General features: G+C 41.1%; 1 protein-coding gene across 2 annotated transcripts in view; it reads right to left on the bottom strand.

The window, feature by feature from the left end:
* Positions 1–1,964, bottom strand: part of LOC102563297 (zinc metalloproteinase-disintegrin-like NaMP) — a 39,289-nt gene extending 37,325 nt beyond the window's left edge. Inside the window, exon 1 of one of the 2 annotated variants that reach the window (XM_019482454.2) lies at positions 1,736–1,964. In XM_019482454.2, coding sequence (XP_019337999.2) covers positions 1,736–1,784 — 49 coding nt within the window. In that variant the 5' untranslated portion in view covers positions 1,785–1,964. The remainder of the gene's footprint in view (positions 1–1,735) is intronic. The other variant, XM_006274644.4, reaches the window with a different exon arrangement.
* Positions 1,965–19,865: the final 17,901 nt, after the last annotated feature.

Raw genomic sequence — 19,865 nt, 5'->3', positions numbered from 1 at the left:
GAAGGGAATGCAGTTACAAGTTTTTGAAAATGAGTTGCGCTGGTTTGTTTTGTAACTGTTTAAAACCACAACTCTAACAGTAAAAGCAATGCTCATGGAGTACAAAGCACTGTCAGTGCTGTGATTTTAGCATTGCCAAAAACAACTAGTTTTCCTCATTTTCAAGGCTTTTAATAGTCAGTTCCAAAGCTACCATTAGAAGCCTTGAAAATGAGGGGAGCTAATCAGTTCTGGAGCTGCTCATACCACATCGCTGACAGTGCAGTATGTTTAATGAGCAATATGTATAGTTTAGTTTCGATTAATGCATTCATGCATTAGTACATGGTCTTTTTTCAGCCCTAAGGCTATGCTCCTTCATGAGCACACTTCAGTCAGTTTTAGAAATATCTTGTTGTGCAAATGGTTTCAATGAAATCAGTGACCTATTTGGTGCATGATAAGACTGTTTGTGTGATGGTGAAGCACTTCTGTAAGTGAGAGTTGATGAAACAGCCCAGAGTTGGCTTTGCCTAGGTTAGGAAAAGTGGTTAAGTCTTAAAACTAAGCCCAAACTTTCCTAAACTTTTCCTAGTATTCAGGGTGATACTTTAATGTGGTTTTAGCAGGTCAAATTATAGCCCAACCAGCTGGAATGTAGGCTGGGCTTCACAGGTAGCCTGTGCTAATTTTGACTTTTGCCTATGGTATAATGATTCACAGCAGCAAAGTTTCGGGTATATGAAGTAAGCAGTTACGTTCTGTTTTGAATAGCTTCCCTACAGGTAGGTCTTTTAGAGTGAATGTACCATATCATCTTTGTTTTGCTTCAGGCCTTATTTTAACTCCATAGCTTTTCTGAGCAACAAACACGTTCTGGGCCTGTTGCAACAGACACAAAAATGGTGATAAAGTGAAACTAATTTTGCAATTTCCCTATCATCTTTAAACAGGAGTTAACACTACAAGTTAGTGTTCAGCTACATTTGGGAATGAAAGCTCAGTTTTATAAATAAATAAATAAAAAGCATTATGTGTTAAGGGTGAGAACCTTAGAAGTGTTGCACACGAATGCATATCTAGATAAAATACGAGTGTGCAGTGAAGGTAAAAAGATGTCCAACTGACCTTGAATTACACAGACAAACTATGTATACAAGTAAATGTGTATTTGTATTCCAGGTTCTAAAGAAGCTTTTCCTCAGAAATGTCTTCAATATTACAAGAAAAAAATATATGTATTAAAAAAGTCATGGTCCATTGCCCAGAACATAGTTAAATAATGATTCCTAACTTCAGTATTAATCTGAATATTGAAAATGCCATACAAACATTACAACAGTTACCATCTTAATTTAGTTTCAAGGGCAAGACAATTGTTAATTTAATTCTAATAAAGTTAGTTATTTTACAGTTAAAGCGTCACCATGTTATAAGCAATCTGAATTAGATACATTCTTACTTACTCTGTCAAGGGAAAACTGTTTTCTCATTGACTTCGAAAACTAACTCAGTCCAAGCTTTAATACAATCTTTTAATCTTTCAATTTATTATTTTCTTTCTTTCTTTCTTTGTGTTGCTCAAGAATTATAATAGTTTTTAACTTTGAACTGCTCTTTTATTCAAATGGTTCCACAGAGTATGAATATAACAAATGCTATTATGATTCTTAAGTATCTACCACATGTTAATAATTAAAAAGGTATAGAAACTTATTTTACATTCTACCTTGCAGTAAAGGAGGGCAAAGCTTACCTTGTTGCTGAAAAAGTAACAGAAGCATGAACATAAGTAGTGTAGTCATATCAATAGATCCTATTGGAGAGCGGTCCCGTCCCTTGAGAGAGACTGGCCTCTAGCTGATCTCAGCGTTAAACCCCTCTTCAGTTGTGTAATGAAGGAAAGAGAATGAATGCTGTTGCTTTATTCTTGTTTCTACATGAGGAAGTGTTTACTAAAGGTGTGTTGCACAACTTTCGAGCTACAGCAGTGGCACAGAAGGCGGAAGTTCCTGTTGGTTAGTGTCACTTGAGTTGTGATGTATGGATTGCTCCTTCAAATGATTTCTGCCCATAAGCATAAGGAATTGGAGTTGTCCTCAGGCTGTTTTTATTATCTTGGCTGGTAGAAAATACACAGGGCCACTACCAATTTAAGGGATGGCATGTGATTCTTTTTCTATCATTTGAACTTGAAATAAATATGTGTGTGGGTACTGTAATCTACACACACGCACACGAGGATAGGATAAGAGGGTTGATTCTGTGGCATGCTGGACACTTTAAATTTCCATGGGGAACTAGCAGTGCAAATGATCTCTCCTGATCTTTTAAACAATGGTTGAAAGGTTTAGGACCTGACTTATCACCATTTAATCAATGTGAATTTCCGTTTCTAGTGATCACCATGTGATTTATACAGAAGGTCAGACTTATGAGCCAGGCCCATAAGGTGAAAGTAATCCTGAGTCTGAATCATTTCCATTTTATGAGTGCTGGCCATATATCCCTGCCACCCAACTTGTATATTAGTAATGTTTGGTAAGCTAATAAACTGGATTCCTAAAGAAGGAGGATTTGGAATATTGAGTAATTAAGATATTGTCCATGAAATAAGAATAATTACAAAACCAGGAAGTTAAAAACCTTGAAAAAAAAAAAAGAAAAGAAGAAAAAAAGTTTAATTTAGTCCTCATCTACATTAGGAATTTGCGTTGTATTAACACCATAATTAAAGTGGCATAGTACCACTAGAGTCAGTGTACCTACCCATGTATATAAATGCTTTATACGATAAAGTTTATAGCAATACAGCTTTTCTCATATGGAAGAAGGAATAACTGTTTCTATAGAAGCCATCTTTATATAGCGTAACTGCATGTGCAATCTGTTTTTATCAGTATAAAAATCTCAAGAAAAGAGCCATACCCTGACAGAAATAGTGATAGCAGTAAAACTTCCCATTGTGGACCAGACCTTAATTATAAATCTAAATATTTATTTAGATGACTAACTTTAGAAATCCACATTTGACATTTTTGGTACTAACCCTCCTCTTTCTCAGTTTTTTACATCTTGGCCGAAACAATTTAAATAACAGTATTTACTTTGTCTATAGAGACATTGGGAAAGGTAGGGCATCATAAAGAATAAAATCTCAGTACTTTGTACTGATATACATGACTACACAAACTGCACAGCGATTGCGACCCTGGCCTCACTTTTGACAGTGGCAGGTGGCATTATTCAATGTATTTCATAGAGGTGGAGAATGCTCCCTTGCATGGGTTCTCAAAGACCAGACACCCTCTGTGGGCCCTGGCTTTGCTTTGGGATTAGCTAGTGCAAACCCTACTCATGCAAAGAACCAGTAGTGTCAGGTAGCATCTGTAAGGTCTCTGAAGTCCTGTGTGAGCAGAACCTGGTGAAGACGTGAGGTCGAAGAGGGTTAAATCAATTAAATACCTTAGCACCCATGCCCTTTTCCCGGTGGGGTAATAGTGTCGAGGTATTTACTTGATGAGAACTCTGCAGTCTTACTTAAGATCACACAGTGGCAGAACATGGAATAGAACCACAAAGTCCTGACTCATGGTCCCCACCTCTGATGACTAAATGAACACCCCTTTGATTTCAAAGAATGGAATCCAGGCATTCTGACAAGCTACAAGTAAACTATTGTCAATGCCAATGATAATCTCCATTTTCTCTGTTGATGTGACCTGTCTATTTTTGTCTTGTATTCTATTCACACAAAGAACACCATAGCAAATGGTCCTCCCATTTCTATTTTTAACTAAAGGTGTCTTGAAATAGGTCTCTTGGGAGTGAAACCTCTTTGGGACGAAGCTGTAATGTGATACCCCTGAGACAGGAATGATCTTTGAAAGTAAGTGTTTTGGAAAAGTCCAGCTGGGTGACACGGAAAGTTTACTTTCTAAAGACAGACTCTTCCAAATAAAAAAATCTTGCATACAAAACCGGTGGGTATAACCAATATACCCACTGGGGGTTGGACTCGATCTATTGAGGTCCCTTCTGACCCTAACATCTATGAATCTATGAATACTGACTGTGCAAGCATGAGCCACACAAAGAACCCAAACAGCCTCATTGTAAAGGGCCTGTATGTACACATACTAAGAACTTTTTAATAATGGCAAACCTCACATGAGGATTGTGTGGTTTGGTTAATGTTTGTGAGTTGCCTATCTGATACTAGATTTCTGAGAGGCCTTATATAAGCAGGGGGATATATATCAGTATTCAATCAGTATGTATCAGTACTGAAAAGGAAGTATTTCATTATGAGTTCTTTTTCCTGGTTCTACCACTGACTTGTTAGTCAAAGCACTTTTCTTCCCTGTGCCTCCATGTCCTCATGCCTAAAATTGGGGTCCTCCTTTGTAAAGTGCTTTGAGATCTAGGGAAGAAAAGCATTATATAAGAGTTTTTCCTCCACTTCGTCCTCCTTTTCCTCATCATCATCCACAAAAGCTGAAATACAAATGAAAATAAAAAAAAATATGATTGGGCCACATTCCCCACTGTAGTAAACAGGCTTTTTCCCCTTTGCAAAGAAATTCATTTGAACAATTTTCCTTTAAAACGTGTGGCTACTTGCCAGGCATTCATCCTGAGGCATTCACTCAGTACAATGTCTTTGAACATTATGTACCAGTGCGGTGTCCATACTGATCTCATAAATTAATTTTTCTTCTTTTTTTCAAAAAGGCACTTTCAAAACCCAAATGAATAAAATTAAACTAAAGAAAGGTACAGTACACTGTAAAACCAACAAGCATTAGCAGCACCGCCTTCTGGTACAATGGCAAGGGCTTTAGATGTAACTTAATGTTATAGATTGGGACATTAGATCATTCCCCATGTGCTTCACTGATTCTCTGATAGCTTAATATCTTCAACATCTGCTGCCAAAGGGAATCAGAAATGGATTCCTCCAAGGAGGAATTCCTGATTGACAGAAATGTCATCACTGACTTTCTCATTGTCATGAATCTTCCCTGTAATGGTAAAGTTGAATTGTAAAATTTGATGGCAATTTTTTGCAAGTCTAGTTCCCCCCCATATCTAATTTCAATAGTTAGAAGTTTTGCATCTTACCTCTGATTCATTTTCCTTAAAGAGGCATCAAATGCTTTGTGTTTAATTAAGGGGCAAAATGGAAAACACGTTTCCAAAATCCCACAATAATTTAGTAACTCTAGGTACATCTACATGTGCACTTTACAGCTAAGTTGACTAATTAGCTCTGCAGTAAAGTGTTCCCGTCTACATATGTGCCAGTATTTAGGCACAGTAAATTAATTAACTCTGTCATAAGATAGTACTGTGGGGGACGGCACTGTCTTATGACGGAGTACTTACGTGTGCTGAAATGCATGCGTAGATGGTGACAGGGGCTGGTGGGGGCACAAAGGTGCTAAAGTACTGGGGCTGCCTACTGCATAGGTCTGCACTTCAGCACCCTTGTGCCCCAGCTAGGCCCTCCGCCTCCCAATGCTGCCACCCAGTACCTGGGGCTCAGCCCCCAAGCCTGCTGCCAGCCCAGGGCTGCTCCTCCCTGGCTTTAACTGCTGCTGTCCCAGGCACATGTGCAGACACTACACCTGGAAGCAGTGGACTCTGACTCAAACTGTGCCAGAGTTTATTTCTTTGCATTAATTGAATGTGTAGATGGATCCTCTAAAGCTGAAGTTCTCCTTCAAACAGAATACTGGCAAAATGTCTAAGTACCATTTAGGTCCTCAAAATAGGAGCTTAAATGCGGAAAGATTACCTTAGTATTAGAGGACTAAGCTGAAAACAGAGCTTCAGTCTCAGTTTTGCTGTAGGATGCCAAGGGAAAGTGCCTTAAGGCTAGATTTAGGGCCAAAGGTATTAAGGAGCCTAATAAGATTCTTAGAAGTGTTTTTTCCAATTATTTCAATGGGGATCACATGCCTGTCCTGTGTGGGAGCTTTTGAAAATCCTACTAGAAGCCCATCTGCAGCTTTGTTCATGTAAATACCTTGGACTACATGACTGTGTGTCTCTTGGTTAACTGAGGGTAATCACACTGTCTGTCTCTAGTACATTAAAGAGTAAATTCTTGGGCACTATAGTGGCAGAGGAAAATAACTAATAGGAGATAAGAGATAAATAGTGCAGCGACTTGTGTCCCAACTGGACAGTTCTAGCCTAGAATTCAGAGAGCTCCAGTTCTCAGTAAATGGATAGCGTTAGTCACTAGGCCTGCGCAAAGCAGCTAGTATTTGCTTCGGATTCGGCCGATTTGAGGGACAGTGATTTGATTTGGTGATTCGAATCACTGTCCCAAGTCGATTCGACTGAATCTGATTCGGACATTCAGCTGCTGCTGAATCGGTCAAATCTCCAAATCAGACAGGCCCCGCCTGCCCCATCCTCCCGGCTGTTTAAAAAAAAAAAGCTCGGCACTCACCGGCCGCTGCCAGGTGGGCGGGGGGCTGATCCCTGCTGCCCCCTGCTGCCCCATGCTGCATGGGGGGCGCTGCCATGAGCCCCCAGAAGCCCTGAGGCCACTGCAGTAGTTGGTCAGTGAGGGATTTTTTTTTATTTTTTAAAGAATCAGGAGCTGGGGCTGGGCAGAACAGCCATTGATGGGGCTGGGAGAGTGGGCGGGGGATGAGGACTCATGGCAGACCCCCCCACACAGCGCGGGGCAGTGGGGGGCAGTGGGGATCGCCCCCCGCCCCTTGCCTGGCAGTAGCCAGTGAGTTCAGGGCTTTTTTTTTCTTTTAAGAGTCGGGAGATGGGGCCAGACAGGGCAGCCTGGGGGGGGGGGGGGGGGTGCGCTGCGGGCGCAGGCAGGGGATGGGGTCTGGCAGGGGTCCCCTCATGATCCCCCTCCCCACTCCTTCACGAAGTTCTCCAAATCTTTTCTGAATCGATTTAGAGAGCTTCAAATCAATTCTGACCTTTTTATTGCTGTCCTGATTTGATTTGGATGCAGAGATTCAGCCACCAAATTGGGCCAAATCTCCTCCGAATCAAATCAGCACCTGAAGCTTCACACAGCCCTACTAGTCACTAGGTCTGTGTGAAATTTTGCCTGCTGTTTTGATTTGACACTCGACTCATTTTGAGCTTGAAACAGCAAAATCGAATTGAAACGGAGGGCTTCAAAACAGCCTCGAAACAAAACAAGGCTGGTCGAAATGTTTTGAAGCAGCCAGCAGCCAGGTGGTGGGAAACAGGGAAGAACCAGGGCTGCGCTCCCAGCGGCTCCACAGCCCCGTGTGACTCAGCTAGGAGTGCAGCCCTGGCTTTCCCCACTTCCCGTGGCCGGGCTGCGGAAAGCCGATCACAGTGCAGGAGAAGGGAACTGAGCCCGGGCTCAGTTCCCCTCCCCAGCTCTACGATCAAGACAAATCCAAAATCTGCTGATCCAAAGCATAAAGAAGCCAGTGGGAGTTTTCGTATTGCCTTCAAGGAGCTTTGAAGCAGATTTAAAAGTTAATCTCTCCTTAAAACCTACTTCTTGTATGAAGCTTTCTCCTGCATTCTCCTTCCTACTCTTTCCTGTACTAGAGCTGGATTCCCCCATTTTGTTTTTCCTATATTAGGGCTCAGCTTTCCAGGACACTGATTATTTCAACTTTTTCCAAGTCATTCCAAGAAAGTCCATAGACTTTTTCACAACTTTTCCTGGCATGTGACACATTATGTACATATATGGTATGGTATAGATATAAGCTAACTGTTGTTTTGTTTTTCTGTGTCACTTCCTACCTCTTTTTGTTTCAAAGAAAATGATTTATTCTGTATCTTCATTTCTGATTACTTCTTGCTTGCTACATATTGCTTATCCCACACTTTCTCACCATAATGCTGCATTACAAGTACGACTGATCCAACACATACTACAGGGAGTTAGCTCAAGAAACACTGACATCTGGTAACACTTTATATTTATAGAGGAATTGCTTTGCAATAGACACAAATTTTGAACAAATCTTGAACAAAAATTTGCACCTACTGAAAGTTGCAGAGATTCACACCCTTGCAATGTAAACATGACACAAAATAGAGAATGAAGTCCTGCATTCTGTGTTCTCTTCTTTATGATGTTGTTTCTTCTCTCTTTTCTTTAAACTTATTATACTAAATAGGAGCTGAATTGTGGGTTTGCTAAGGGACAGCCACTTGTGTTGGCCTCAGGGGACATTAGAAAGCAGATTGAGAGTCAAAATCCCAGTTTATCTCTTAGTTTCCTACTTCAGGGGTGCTCGGTCTTCAGGCTGGGGGCAAGATCTGGCCCCCAGTGCTATGTCATCTGGCCTGTGGGGCTCCCCATGGGCCTATGGGAAGCCCTGCGGGTTGTGGTCCTGCATGCTAGATTGGGCGCACATGGTGGCACAGGGCCTGATCCTGCTGCACAGGGCTGGACAGAGCCAGCACAGAGTCCCAATCCCAGCATGCTGGGGCCACATGAGGCCTTCTCACAGCACACAGGGGGCCCAGTCCTGGTGCACAGGGTCCAATCCTGCCTGCACACCAACCACTCAACTGGCTCATGGGGTTAAAAGATACCACTGCCCTACTTCCTAGTGGAAATACCCAACTCCTGGACTATATTTGGCTTCTACTGCTAGTATAGTATACTGGGTAAGTGGAGCAAAGCCTTTGTCTGTTCCATATGTCCTTCATAGCTATGGTGAAATGGTAGTCTGGTTCAGCGGTGCAAGTCCCTTCTATTGATTTGCAAGTAGCATTCCTATTGGGCCTGAATTATAATTTATTTACCCTCTGAGGACCAAAAAAACAATTTGGAAGAGAGCCACATACAGCATTATTATTGTGCACCCCAAAATGAAGAAGCAGAGTTTCTGCCTAGATGGCATATTTTACGAGTACCGTGTTTGATGACTTCATATTGCTTCCCACCCACACCAAGTACGTGCTGAGCATTTTGTTGAACCCTATCACCTCCTTCACACTTAAGGTAAGAGCACAAACAAAAGAGCAATGGGGTAATATGAGCTATGTGTACAGTAGGAGAGCTCTGCCTGAGTATGAACGCAGCCAAACCCTCCTAATGTGCATGCAGCTATATCAGCAAAGCTATATCAGAATAGAGAAAGAGCTATCCCTATGAGTAACAAACTCTACCAATGGAAGGACAGTGCTCCTTGTGTAACCATATCTTCAATAGGGGATTGTGCTGGTCTGAGTTGTGTCCGTAGAAGTCTACTGTAGACCCAGCTTTGGTAGCATATGGAGCAGATCAGTGTAAGTGCAGAGGGGCAGCTGTGGTTGTTTTGATGGTTTTAATGTTTTCCAGAGCTTGGGGAGTCTGTCCTGATATTTGTTACAGATGTGAGCTTGCTAGCTTTGACATCAGTGAGAGATTACAGTTCACTTCAGGAGCAGTTAGTGTGGCTCTTAAGCCTTGACCCAGGAAAGTGCTTAAGAATGTCCTTCAACCCCAAACGTGCCTACCAAGAATGTCCCCACTCTCTTTGCGTTCATTTGGCACACATGTAAGTTGCTACAAAAGCCACAAAGCAGTGAAGAATCAAGACCATCAATGACTTGCTATTAAGTCACTCAATATTTTACCTAGTGTATTGAGGGACTTGTTAAAACAGAGTAATTAGTGCACAGGAAGGTGTGGTGTGAATTACCAGTACGTTAGCTACTCCATACTTACTTTCTGTGCACACTTACTAAGATGCATTATGTGCGAGGTAGTTACACATAAGGTGAGAGGTAGTTATTCCATTTTCTAAGGCAACTTACTGTGCACTAGGATGTTCTCGTGAGAAATTACAGAGGAATAGAACTAAACGTACTGTGTAAATTCAGAGCCTAGCTTAGTGCATACACACTTCCTCGTAGAAGAGAGTTAACCCATTTTATTATGTGCAGATGCAGCTTCCTGCTTCTCATTCCAGCAAAGACTGAGTCACAAGTTAAAAAAAAAATTACAACAGCTTCTTTGTGATATTCCCCCAGTTATATCTCGACATTTCAGAAATATGTCATCTGCTAAGTGAATGACCTCTTATTCATGTAGGTCTAGAAAGAATTCCTGCTACCGTCAACAAAATACAGTCTTCTGTAGTTAGCGGTGGATGTTTTGTCTTTTTTTTTTTAGCTTTCCTCTGAATCACTGGATAGTGGTAACTTGGAAACAGGACTGCAGACTTATGGTCTTTCTTTCCTGTGGTTTGATCTGATAAGTTGAATGCTACAGACCTGATTCACCACTTCTTTGCATCTGTTAGAAACTCAATGTGAAGTTGATAAAATGATACTTGTTGCGAGATCCCCCAACAAGCTAATGGCAGAGATCAGAATTGAAATCCAGGTCTCCAATCTATTTTTGTTACCCTAAGGCAGTTGGACTCAAGTTATCACTATGAGCGGGTCCACACATGCTGGCACGTGCACTTGCAGCAGCTCAAATAGAAGCAGTGCAAATTTGAGCCGGGACTTTTTGCCTCAGAGCACGTGCCTGGACATGCAATTTGGTGTGGTGCAAATTGTTCCACTTGGGGCAAAATAACCCTGCCTGGCTTCTCTGGATCTGCTGTCAGGGGGAGCTAGAGCCTGGGGCTAGCACCTGTGGGGGAGCGGGCAGGGGATGGGGATGGGCAGGGGTCCCCCCATGGTCTCCTCCCCTCCTCCTCCACCCCGCCATCCCCTACTTACCACCACGGAGCCCAGGTCCAGCTCTCTGCAGCTGGCATGCCCTGCACGGGCAGGCAGCGTGCTTCAGCACCAGGGCGAGGGCCAACCATAGAGATAGCTCAGATAGCTCAAGCCTCCGGTTGCCTCTGTCTTGGACCATGCCCTGCCCTGCTTTTTTCCCCCTGGGTATTTTTTGACCCCTGGATCTTAATTAAGGGGGTCTTAATTTTGCTCTTGCGCTGCAAATTTGCAGTGCAGAGAACATTTTTTTGTTTCTGCACGTGTCTCTTGAAGCTTCTGAAAGGGCCTTGAGACGCTACAAGAGGCATGTGTGTGCTTATCTGGACGCGTCCTATCTGTCTATGAGATAATTTGCTTGATAAATATTTCCCATCCTGCACTCCAACCTCTGAAGCATTATCTTCCTGCACTCGATAAATTCACTTAGACCTGTGTTATGATACTAGGTGCTCATGCTAGACAGAATCCTAATCCATATGCATTGTTGAATACACAGGCAGACAAGGTTCATTGGGTGAATCTGATATCTTTTATTAAACCAACTTAAATAGTTGGAAAAAAATTTTTTAGCAAGCTTTTGGGTTTAAAAACCCTTCGTCAGGCTCTGCGGTTGGTGTGTGCTCTTCCTGGACAGAAATATTGTGTTGACTACACATCATGGTTTTTTTTTAATTTAGTTTGCTCATAAAGTTTTTTTTTAAGTTTTTGGGGGGTTTGGCGGGGGGGGGTTGTTTTGTTTTGTTTTGTATTTTTGCTAACCTGTGCATTAGGAAGTAAATCTTCTGAACAATTAACATATAGCCCAAGAAATGATCACTTCAGGGCTAATACAGTTCCATTTAATATTTGAAGATTTTTATTTCCAGAAATCTTCACCTTTTATGTCACTGGACTAACTGTTGTGATACCTGAATGATCAAGGACTTGTTATTGTGAAACTTTTTAACCAAAAGTCAGCTATAAATAGAGTTAATCCTTGACAGATCAAACGTAGCATGTTCTATTGCAGCAATCTCATGTAAACTTTGTTTTCATCTGATAACAGTTTGGGATTAGATTATTTGAATAAGAATGTTAACTTTTCTACTCTACTTTTCTAGAGTATGGGTTGTAATATCATATAGCGCTTTATTTCTTGTATGTTAAATAAAGGATCATATTGCAGTTTTGGCTCTGGTTTAAGACTCAGGACGTCTGAGTTCAATTCTGTCACTGGCCTTGTGTGACCTTAAGTAGGTCACGTAAACACTCTTGCTTCAGGCCTCCATCTGTAAAATGGGAATACTAATCCTTTCTGAGCTGGAAGTTGTGCTGTGAGGATACATCTACTAACATTTCTAAGGTGCTCAGATACTATAGTGATAGGGGCCATAAAGGAACATTGACAAAGATAAATTTGCTGTAGCTGCTGTGGTTAACTTGGTTTAAGTTCACCTAGCTCCACTCTACTCAATCACATTGACAGTGGTAAAACTAAGAGTAGAATCTTCTTGGGTAAAATGGATATGACTACGCTTTACTTGAAAATACTCTCCAGGTGTTCAGGCATCAAAAACAGTCAAAGGGGGGCAGCAGTTGATATAGTTGCATAAACAATAATGTGGCAGAATTTCTCTATAGATTTGCTATAATCTGGGACCTGTTTCTAGGAATCATACTCAGAGAGGTCCGGCACATCACCAAAGCTCTCTACAAACAATGTGGCCTAACAAGGGTCTGGGTTTTGGGTTTGTTGTCCTCTCCTCTTTCGTTGTCTCCTTGTCTGAATCTGGTCAAGTCACTTCCCCTTTCTCCATTGCATTATTATTTTTACTTGATCAGAGCATCATGCAGGATAATTAAATTTAATTAAATTCTGGGCAAGTCACTTCCTCTTTCTCCATTTCAGTTTCACCAGGTGTAAAGTAAGCATAGCAGTCTGTCTCCAGCAAGGCTGAAATCACCAATATTGAAAAATGCCATCAGATTGCCACATTGAAGGCCCTGCAAAAATGCAAGGGCTCTCATTTTCCAGGCCACCCAAGCTGCAGGAATCAAGTAGCTAGGACATGCCTGCTGTGACTGCCTGATTTTGAACTAACTGGGTCTGGCACAAACTAGGATAACAGAAGGACACCCCTATTTGACACTAATGGAGGGGAGCAAAGCCTAGCCTACCAGTGGAATGCTATTCCCTTCTCCCCAGGTAGGAAGGGCAGCCCTAATAGATTATGCAAATGCAGGGTACACCTGCACGGGAAGAATTCCTCAGTGGCTTCCTCTAGTAGCTATTCAGGCACTTTTAGCCACTCACATGCTGTGTAGCAGACCAAAAAATCTGACCCCAGAACATTATTATTTTTACTTGATCAGAGCATCATGCAGGATAATTAAATTTAATTAAATTCCCCTGCATTCTTCTTAGATTTGCAACCCATTTTAGCTCATATAACAAAAGGTCCAGAAATGTCACAGTTGTTAAGATCGATCCTGTACAAAAGACTCCCAGATGCCTGATATGGTTCTGGTCAGAAACAGAGTTTATCTTTCTTTCTTAAGCATGATGAGGTTATGGCAAAATTTTCCTACCAGCCAGTCACATCTCATACTTCCCTAAAGACACATCTGATCCGGAGAGTTTGGTTTTGTTGTTACTACTACCTTTCTGTAGTGTACAAAATCATTTGGTACACAGAGATAAAAAAAAAATGCCTTTCCATTCCAACCCACAGGAAGTGTTTGTTGTATCTGTCCCATTGATGCACACCATTAGTCTCATCCAGAGTCAAGCATGCAACTACACTACCAGCCCGAATCCAGGAAGAGATGGACCTTATGATTTGTGAGGACAGGAATGTATCTCTGAGAATCAGTACACAGAAATCAGACAGAAGGTGATCTGGTCTTGAATACACAGAGACAATCACCTTCCTGGAACGCATCACAAGGTAACACATACCAATGCCAATTAGAGCTGGGGCTTGTTTCAGACTTTTATTTAGAAGCTACCACCTCTTCCCCTTCCCATTGTTCCAGCCCCCTTCCACAAAGCAAGAAAAGTCCAGGCTTATGGACAATATCTAGCCCTGGATCTCAGGCTCTGAATCTCCCCTTATGGTTCAGTTCTGATTCAGAGCCAAAAAAACAAAAGCAAGCCCCCCCCCCCCCCCCCCCGGCCAAAACCCACCCCACAACAAAACAACACCCCCCCCCCCCCCCAACCCCGGCCCATCTTCTGGTATAGGTTGCATCTCCAACAAGGGGCTCGAGTGACCCAGTCATGGCAGCAGCATCCCTGTAATGTAGTGGAGCCCTGTATTTCTTAAGTGCTGTCTCATGATTCATACCCATTTACTAATCCTTCTCCAGGAAAAAAAAACTGCACAAATCTGTATTCACTTTTGAAGGTCTAAATCCAAGTTTTCTGTTTTCTATTTTATTTTGGGCTCTATAAAACTGTTCTAAGACTCTGGAGACCTGGAGACTTTGAGTCTGTGTTAGGGATAGGAGCACTTCCACAATTGTATCATTTATGGACTCTGTGTTCTTTTGTTAGTATGAGCTCTACAAATAAAGATACCTACACCAGAGCTCTACAAATAAAGATAACCTCTTCAAGCAAGGAAGCTTTGACCTTGGTGGGGAAAGAGAGATGTGAGAGGTCAGGTTAGGCAGGTACCAGGTGAATCAGATATCAGGCAGGTTGTAATGTGTCATAAATCCAATGTCTATATTCAGTCCATGATTTTTTGTATCCAGATTTATGAAGTGAAGTTCGTGGGCTTGTCTACGAAAGGTGTTTTGTAACTTCCCTTTGAGGATTAGAACTGAGAGATCGGCGAGGGAGCGACTGTCCTGTGAGAAGTGTGCACCCATAGGTAGTTGGGTAATCTTGTCTTTGATATATTTTCAGTGCATGTTCATTCTGGCGCGCAGTTGTTATTTGGTTTCTCCTACATATTTTCCATCAGGGTATGTAGTGCACTGGATAAGATATATTACATTTCTGGAGGTGCAGGTGTAGGATCTAGGAATGGTGATGGTTCTGCTATGGTGTATAGCTGTTGTGAGGGTGGTGGAGATATGGTGTCAGATTCTGCATTTCTTGCCCTGGCATGGTCTGTATCCATTGGAACTGTATCCAGTGGATATATATACTTTAAGCAAACTGCTACCATTGGATAGAAGTGAACAGATGACACCTAAGAGTCGTAACTTGCACAGGTGAAATCTTAACTCCTGTGTTTTTTTCATGGTTGATTCTGCACTGGGTACGGCAAGAAGTTACCCTAGTTTAGGAGTCTGTCTCCTGTTTTTTGTTCCAGGGTGCTAGTTACACTAGTGTAAATGTGTCATCTGTCCAGGTTCTCAGTTTTCTTTTCTTTTTCTTTTTTTTTTTTTTCTTTTTAAGCAAGTTTCTAGCTCACATGTGTATGGAGAAATGCTGGAAAACACGAAACCCAACAGTCCAAAACCAGGAAGCAAATAAAAAGAACTCTAAATTTATTATTCCTTTTAAATATCATGACTTTTTAAATTATTATTATTTTTGAGACCTGGCTCTCAAGACTTGTGAGCTTGGGCTTGGCAAGACTGCACATATTAAGGAGAGAGTCCCTATTCCAAAGAGCTTGTAATTTATAAATAGACAAAAAGTGGGAGGAAGGAAGTAATTTTACCCCCATTTTACAAGGAGGAAGTTTCATTGCGTTTGTCTTGAACCCAAGATCATGCCAGAAGTCTGTTGGTTGCACCAGGAACTTAACTCCTCTGAGTCTCAAACAGTCCTTCTGTACTCTATATATGAGTGGCAGCATTATAAGTCTGACAAGAACAAAAGTCAGTGAATATATTTATGTATTTTGCTGGTATACTAATTGAGGCTATGCAGTTAATGAGGTCAGAAGCTCAGAATGTGTAAATCTGTATCGCTCTATTGGCGTTGACAAAACTATGTTGATTTTCACCAGTCCAGGATCTCGCCCACAACTGAGTGCAGTAGGAACCCGACTCTTGTGCACTGCCATCCTTTAGGGAGTTCTCATGGTATTTGCATCATCAAGTCTGCAACCCTGGGGGACTTTTAAAAGGCTAATGATGGGAAAGCTCAGGAGAGTTGTTTAAATGTTTGTCACAACATTTGTCTGCCATCTGACAATCCTGCTACCATGGTATAGAATGATTTTAGGACAAATGAATTAAGAAGTTGAAGTCACAGTTTGTGAGACAGACAAATAAATGTGCTTACTACACAGCATCATGCCACAGAAGAGACAGCTGGTTCACAGAAGCCATTGTCCCAATCTGTCCACTTTCAGTGTGCAAATGTTAGCTAACCTAAAATCTTGCAGACTTGCATTCATTTTTCTTTTAAAAATGGATCATGGCCAACTTTTAATTTGTGTCATCCAGGCAAAATGTACTTACCACCTTCCTGATTTCCGTGTGACTGTTGGACTCTGTGTATTTTAACTGGAAGCAAAGCAAAGGCTGCTTTAAAATTACAGTTGTATGGGAGCAGTTTTCAACTATCCTGTTTAAAGAGTTCATTTGCTGTGTGCCAATCCAAATGTACACAGGCAGATTAAAGAGAACAACATCCTTTGAAATTATTACCTGTGAAAGGTACAATTCTGTTATATCTCTCTCTCTATATATATATATATCGGTATATATCAAGTCAAATCAACTTCTGAGCACACGAGGTGGTGAAATTCAGTGGAAATGTAGTCTGTTTCATTCAACACTATAGATTTGTTAACTGAATTATGCTTTGGGGTGCTAAACCATGTTTTCCAGTTGAGGTTTGTTTTTTTTTAATTTTCATGAAACTATGAAAACTTCTTTTTTTAAAAAAAAACAGGTTCAGGTAAGGGAATTAATAAGTTTTAGAAGAAAATGCAAATGCCCATACCAGATGAGCATGGATCATCTTCACTATATGGACCATTTTGGATGTGTGATAGTCTTCATAAACAAGTCAGTGCTGACCAACAGCATCCAGATTGGGGTTCTGCAATCATGGCATTACCTTGCACTATGACAATCTCCCAGTTTGGAACTGTTAGTAAATGTTGATCCTTCAAGCAGCCAATCTTAGCAGAACTTTTCTTTTGAGGATCTTAGCACAATACAAGTAAAAGTGATGACTTCTGATAATTTAGTGTAAGGCAAATGTGGCGTAGAATTGATAGGACTTCCTAAATGTTGCGGTCACTTGCCAAATTAGGAAAACCTAGTACTGGCCGAGTGTACTGGTTGCACCCAAATAAGGCAGTTGCTCTAAATTTGAACTAGTGTAAAGGTAACCATCACCCAGCACTTTACCTACAACCTGTGATTATATGGGTTTCTAGTGTACTACTAACACCTGCAAAGTCTTCTGCAGAGGGACTGTGAGTGCTATGCTGAGTGCAATGAGGTTATGATTCTGGCTGAGGTCACTGTGCACTAGGGCAGTACAGAGAAATAATACTAGGGCAAGAACAGCAGTTGTATGAAGCCAAACACATGGTCAGGAAACAAATAATGACCATAACTTCACCCTAGTGTCCTTATGTGTGAAGTTAATAGGTCTTTCGCCTGGGTTAGGACTGCAGATATGTTCTTTTCAGACTCCTTCCTCATGTCATTAGTTTTCTGTGGTCTATGCTTAGGACAACACAAACCCAGCCCGGCTCTTTTGCATGAAGGGTATGGACATACAAGCAATTTCCTGAGGGCTGATAGGAGACAGGGATTTACAGTTCATCCCCTGCTCCGCAGTAACTGTAATGCATACGCTCGTATCCTGTGGTAAGTGAAAACTCAGCTGTAGTAGTCTCAGGCTCAGTGAAAGAGAGGTAATTTATTGTATATTAGTATCCTCTTATGGGATACAAGCAAGCAAATGGCCAGTTACCACTGAGAAGCTGACACTGTAAATCTCTACTTTTTTTCATCCCTCACAAATGTGCTTGTATGTCCTTACCTTTAGCATGAGCAAAATTATTCTGCTCATTTGATAAGTGATCTGCAAGCACATTAGTCCAGACTCTTCACATCATGCCACTGCTTTATGTTTCCCAATTCATCAGCTGAGAATCACAATTCAAAGTCATCCATGCGTTTATTGAGGATATGAGCTTGTGACGAGCTCAGGGCTAGTTTTTCAAATGTTCAGCAACTGAGGCCACAATTTCCAACTGCTCAGCTCTTATTCAAGTTCTGAGATTTGCTAGAGTTCTCAGCACCCAGCAGCTCCCTTCTGATACACAGGACAAAGTGTTCAAAAGTTTAGCACCCTACTTGCTGAGCACTCTGCATATTTCCTTTGGTGCCTCAATGCAAGCTGTGATTTTCTAAAATTTTGACCAATTGAACATATGACCCTCTCTCATTTGAGTCTTGACTATTCCAATATTATGGTTCTAGAATTGTATTCGCATGCATCAGGAAGAGATAGAAACAAAAAGAGAGAGATTATGAGTCTGTAAAGAAACTTAGCCATTTCACTGCAGCTTTTTTGCCTCTGACAAACTCTGTAGTGGGTGTAGTTAAACACTTTAAAACTTAGAATTCTTTTCTTAAAATAAGTCTGGTGGATATTTCTGAGCCCTGACCTGATGCCTAGGAAAACTAACATAAAATATATGTGGGGTTTTTTTAATCATGAAAACTTGGGAAGGGCACACTAGTCCTGGAACCTTTGCTGAGATCTCAGTGCAAAGATAACTTCTTTTATTTTGAGTTTCATAAAACTTTGAGGAAACAAACATTGTTTTAAACTTTGCGTGCTCTTCTGAACATCCTGATTTTAGCCAGTTCTAACCATCGGAGTGCCAGAAGACTGCACGATATGCTGATTTTGCAGTATTTTCAAACTAATCAATGCCCTGAAGTAGTAAAAAAAAAATTCCCAAGAAAGAAATCTTACAAGAGTTCTGGACTAAAAAAGTTTCAGATATGGTTAGGTAAGTATTACACGGAACTGAAACCCTTTTCTTCTGAGGAACTTCTGTCACCAAGAAGAGAACAAAACATGTAACAAAAAATATAATTTCAAGCAAATATGACATGCAAGGTAAAGAGACCCTGTTTTGTAAGCATTTCTAGGGGAAGTCCGGTGGGATTTCTGTTTAACTGTTAGCTCAGAAATAGATTTTGTATTAATGTAGTGCAGTGGTTGCTTAAGTACACTCCATTAAACAAAGAACCTTTATGACTTTGTTTAATCAGTCTAAACTTTCCTTTACTCATTGCTTAATGCAGGAAATGCACGAGTTGTGTTTTCTTGCTTGTCTTTTATGCCATACGGTATATGATAAAACAAGAGAAACAAAAGATATTTCACTTGTTTTTCCTATTTAAACCCCCTAACTACTCATGAATGTTTTTAGTGAAGAGTGTGACACTAACTGATCTAACACCAGAGAAGATGAGTACCCACAATTTGTATTTTCTGTTCTACTTAGGTCCTTATATTATCCCCATCATCACAGTGTTTTAATGTATTGTATTAACTCACAACAATCATGATTCAGCAGTAGGGTGTGGATGTGGATGTGTTGATCAAACATATTGAAGAAATATATCTTTTCACCCAGGTTTTTTTTTATCCTCTGATAGTTTATATCCATGTTGTGTCTTATATACAGTGCAGTTTGCATTGCTGCCTACGAGATAGAGATGTCCAGCACCTATTAATTTTAATGAGAACAATGATTCAGATTCCTCAGGAAGTTAAGATCTCAGTCTAAATCCACAAATAATTTGCATCCGACAAATGTTAAAATTTAAGAGAAAGACTCCTCAATATTATGCCTAGTGTGGACTGAATGTTCCTTCTGGCTGTTGCTTTTACTCTTAAGTAATGAAATGCGTGGGGCATTTGGGGACTGTCTGGAAGGAACCCTTGGTCTCTGCCTGTTCTGTCCACTGGCCCCAGAAATGGCAGTGGGCAGAGATCCCGTCCAGCAAGACAGTGGGCAGAGAATCCCATAGGTATTTCCTATCTGGGCTACAGAACTAGCTCAGAATATTCCCAGGTGGGAGTGAATGATTATACACCTGAATCTAATTTGACTCAACACTGTAAAAGGAGAGGAGTCCCTCTTCAAGGGAACTTCTGACCAGGTGAGGGGCTCTCATGGAAGTACAGGACCTACACTGTATAACTTACAGCTGATTGGAAGGAATTTAGGCACCAAACTTTTAGTTACTTTATGGGA

The sequence above is a fragment of the Alligator mississippiensis genome, chromosome 7 (genome assembly GCF_030867095.1).
Source record: "Alligator mississippiensis isolate rAllMis1 chromosome 7, rAllMis1, whole genome shotgun sequence".
NCBI lineage: Eukaryota > Metazoa > Chordata > Crocodylia > Alligatoridae > Alligator > Alligator mississippiensis.
Note: the sequence above shows the minus strand (reverse complement) of the source record. Positions and strands in the feature narration are given on the sequence as shown.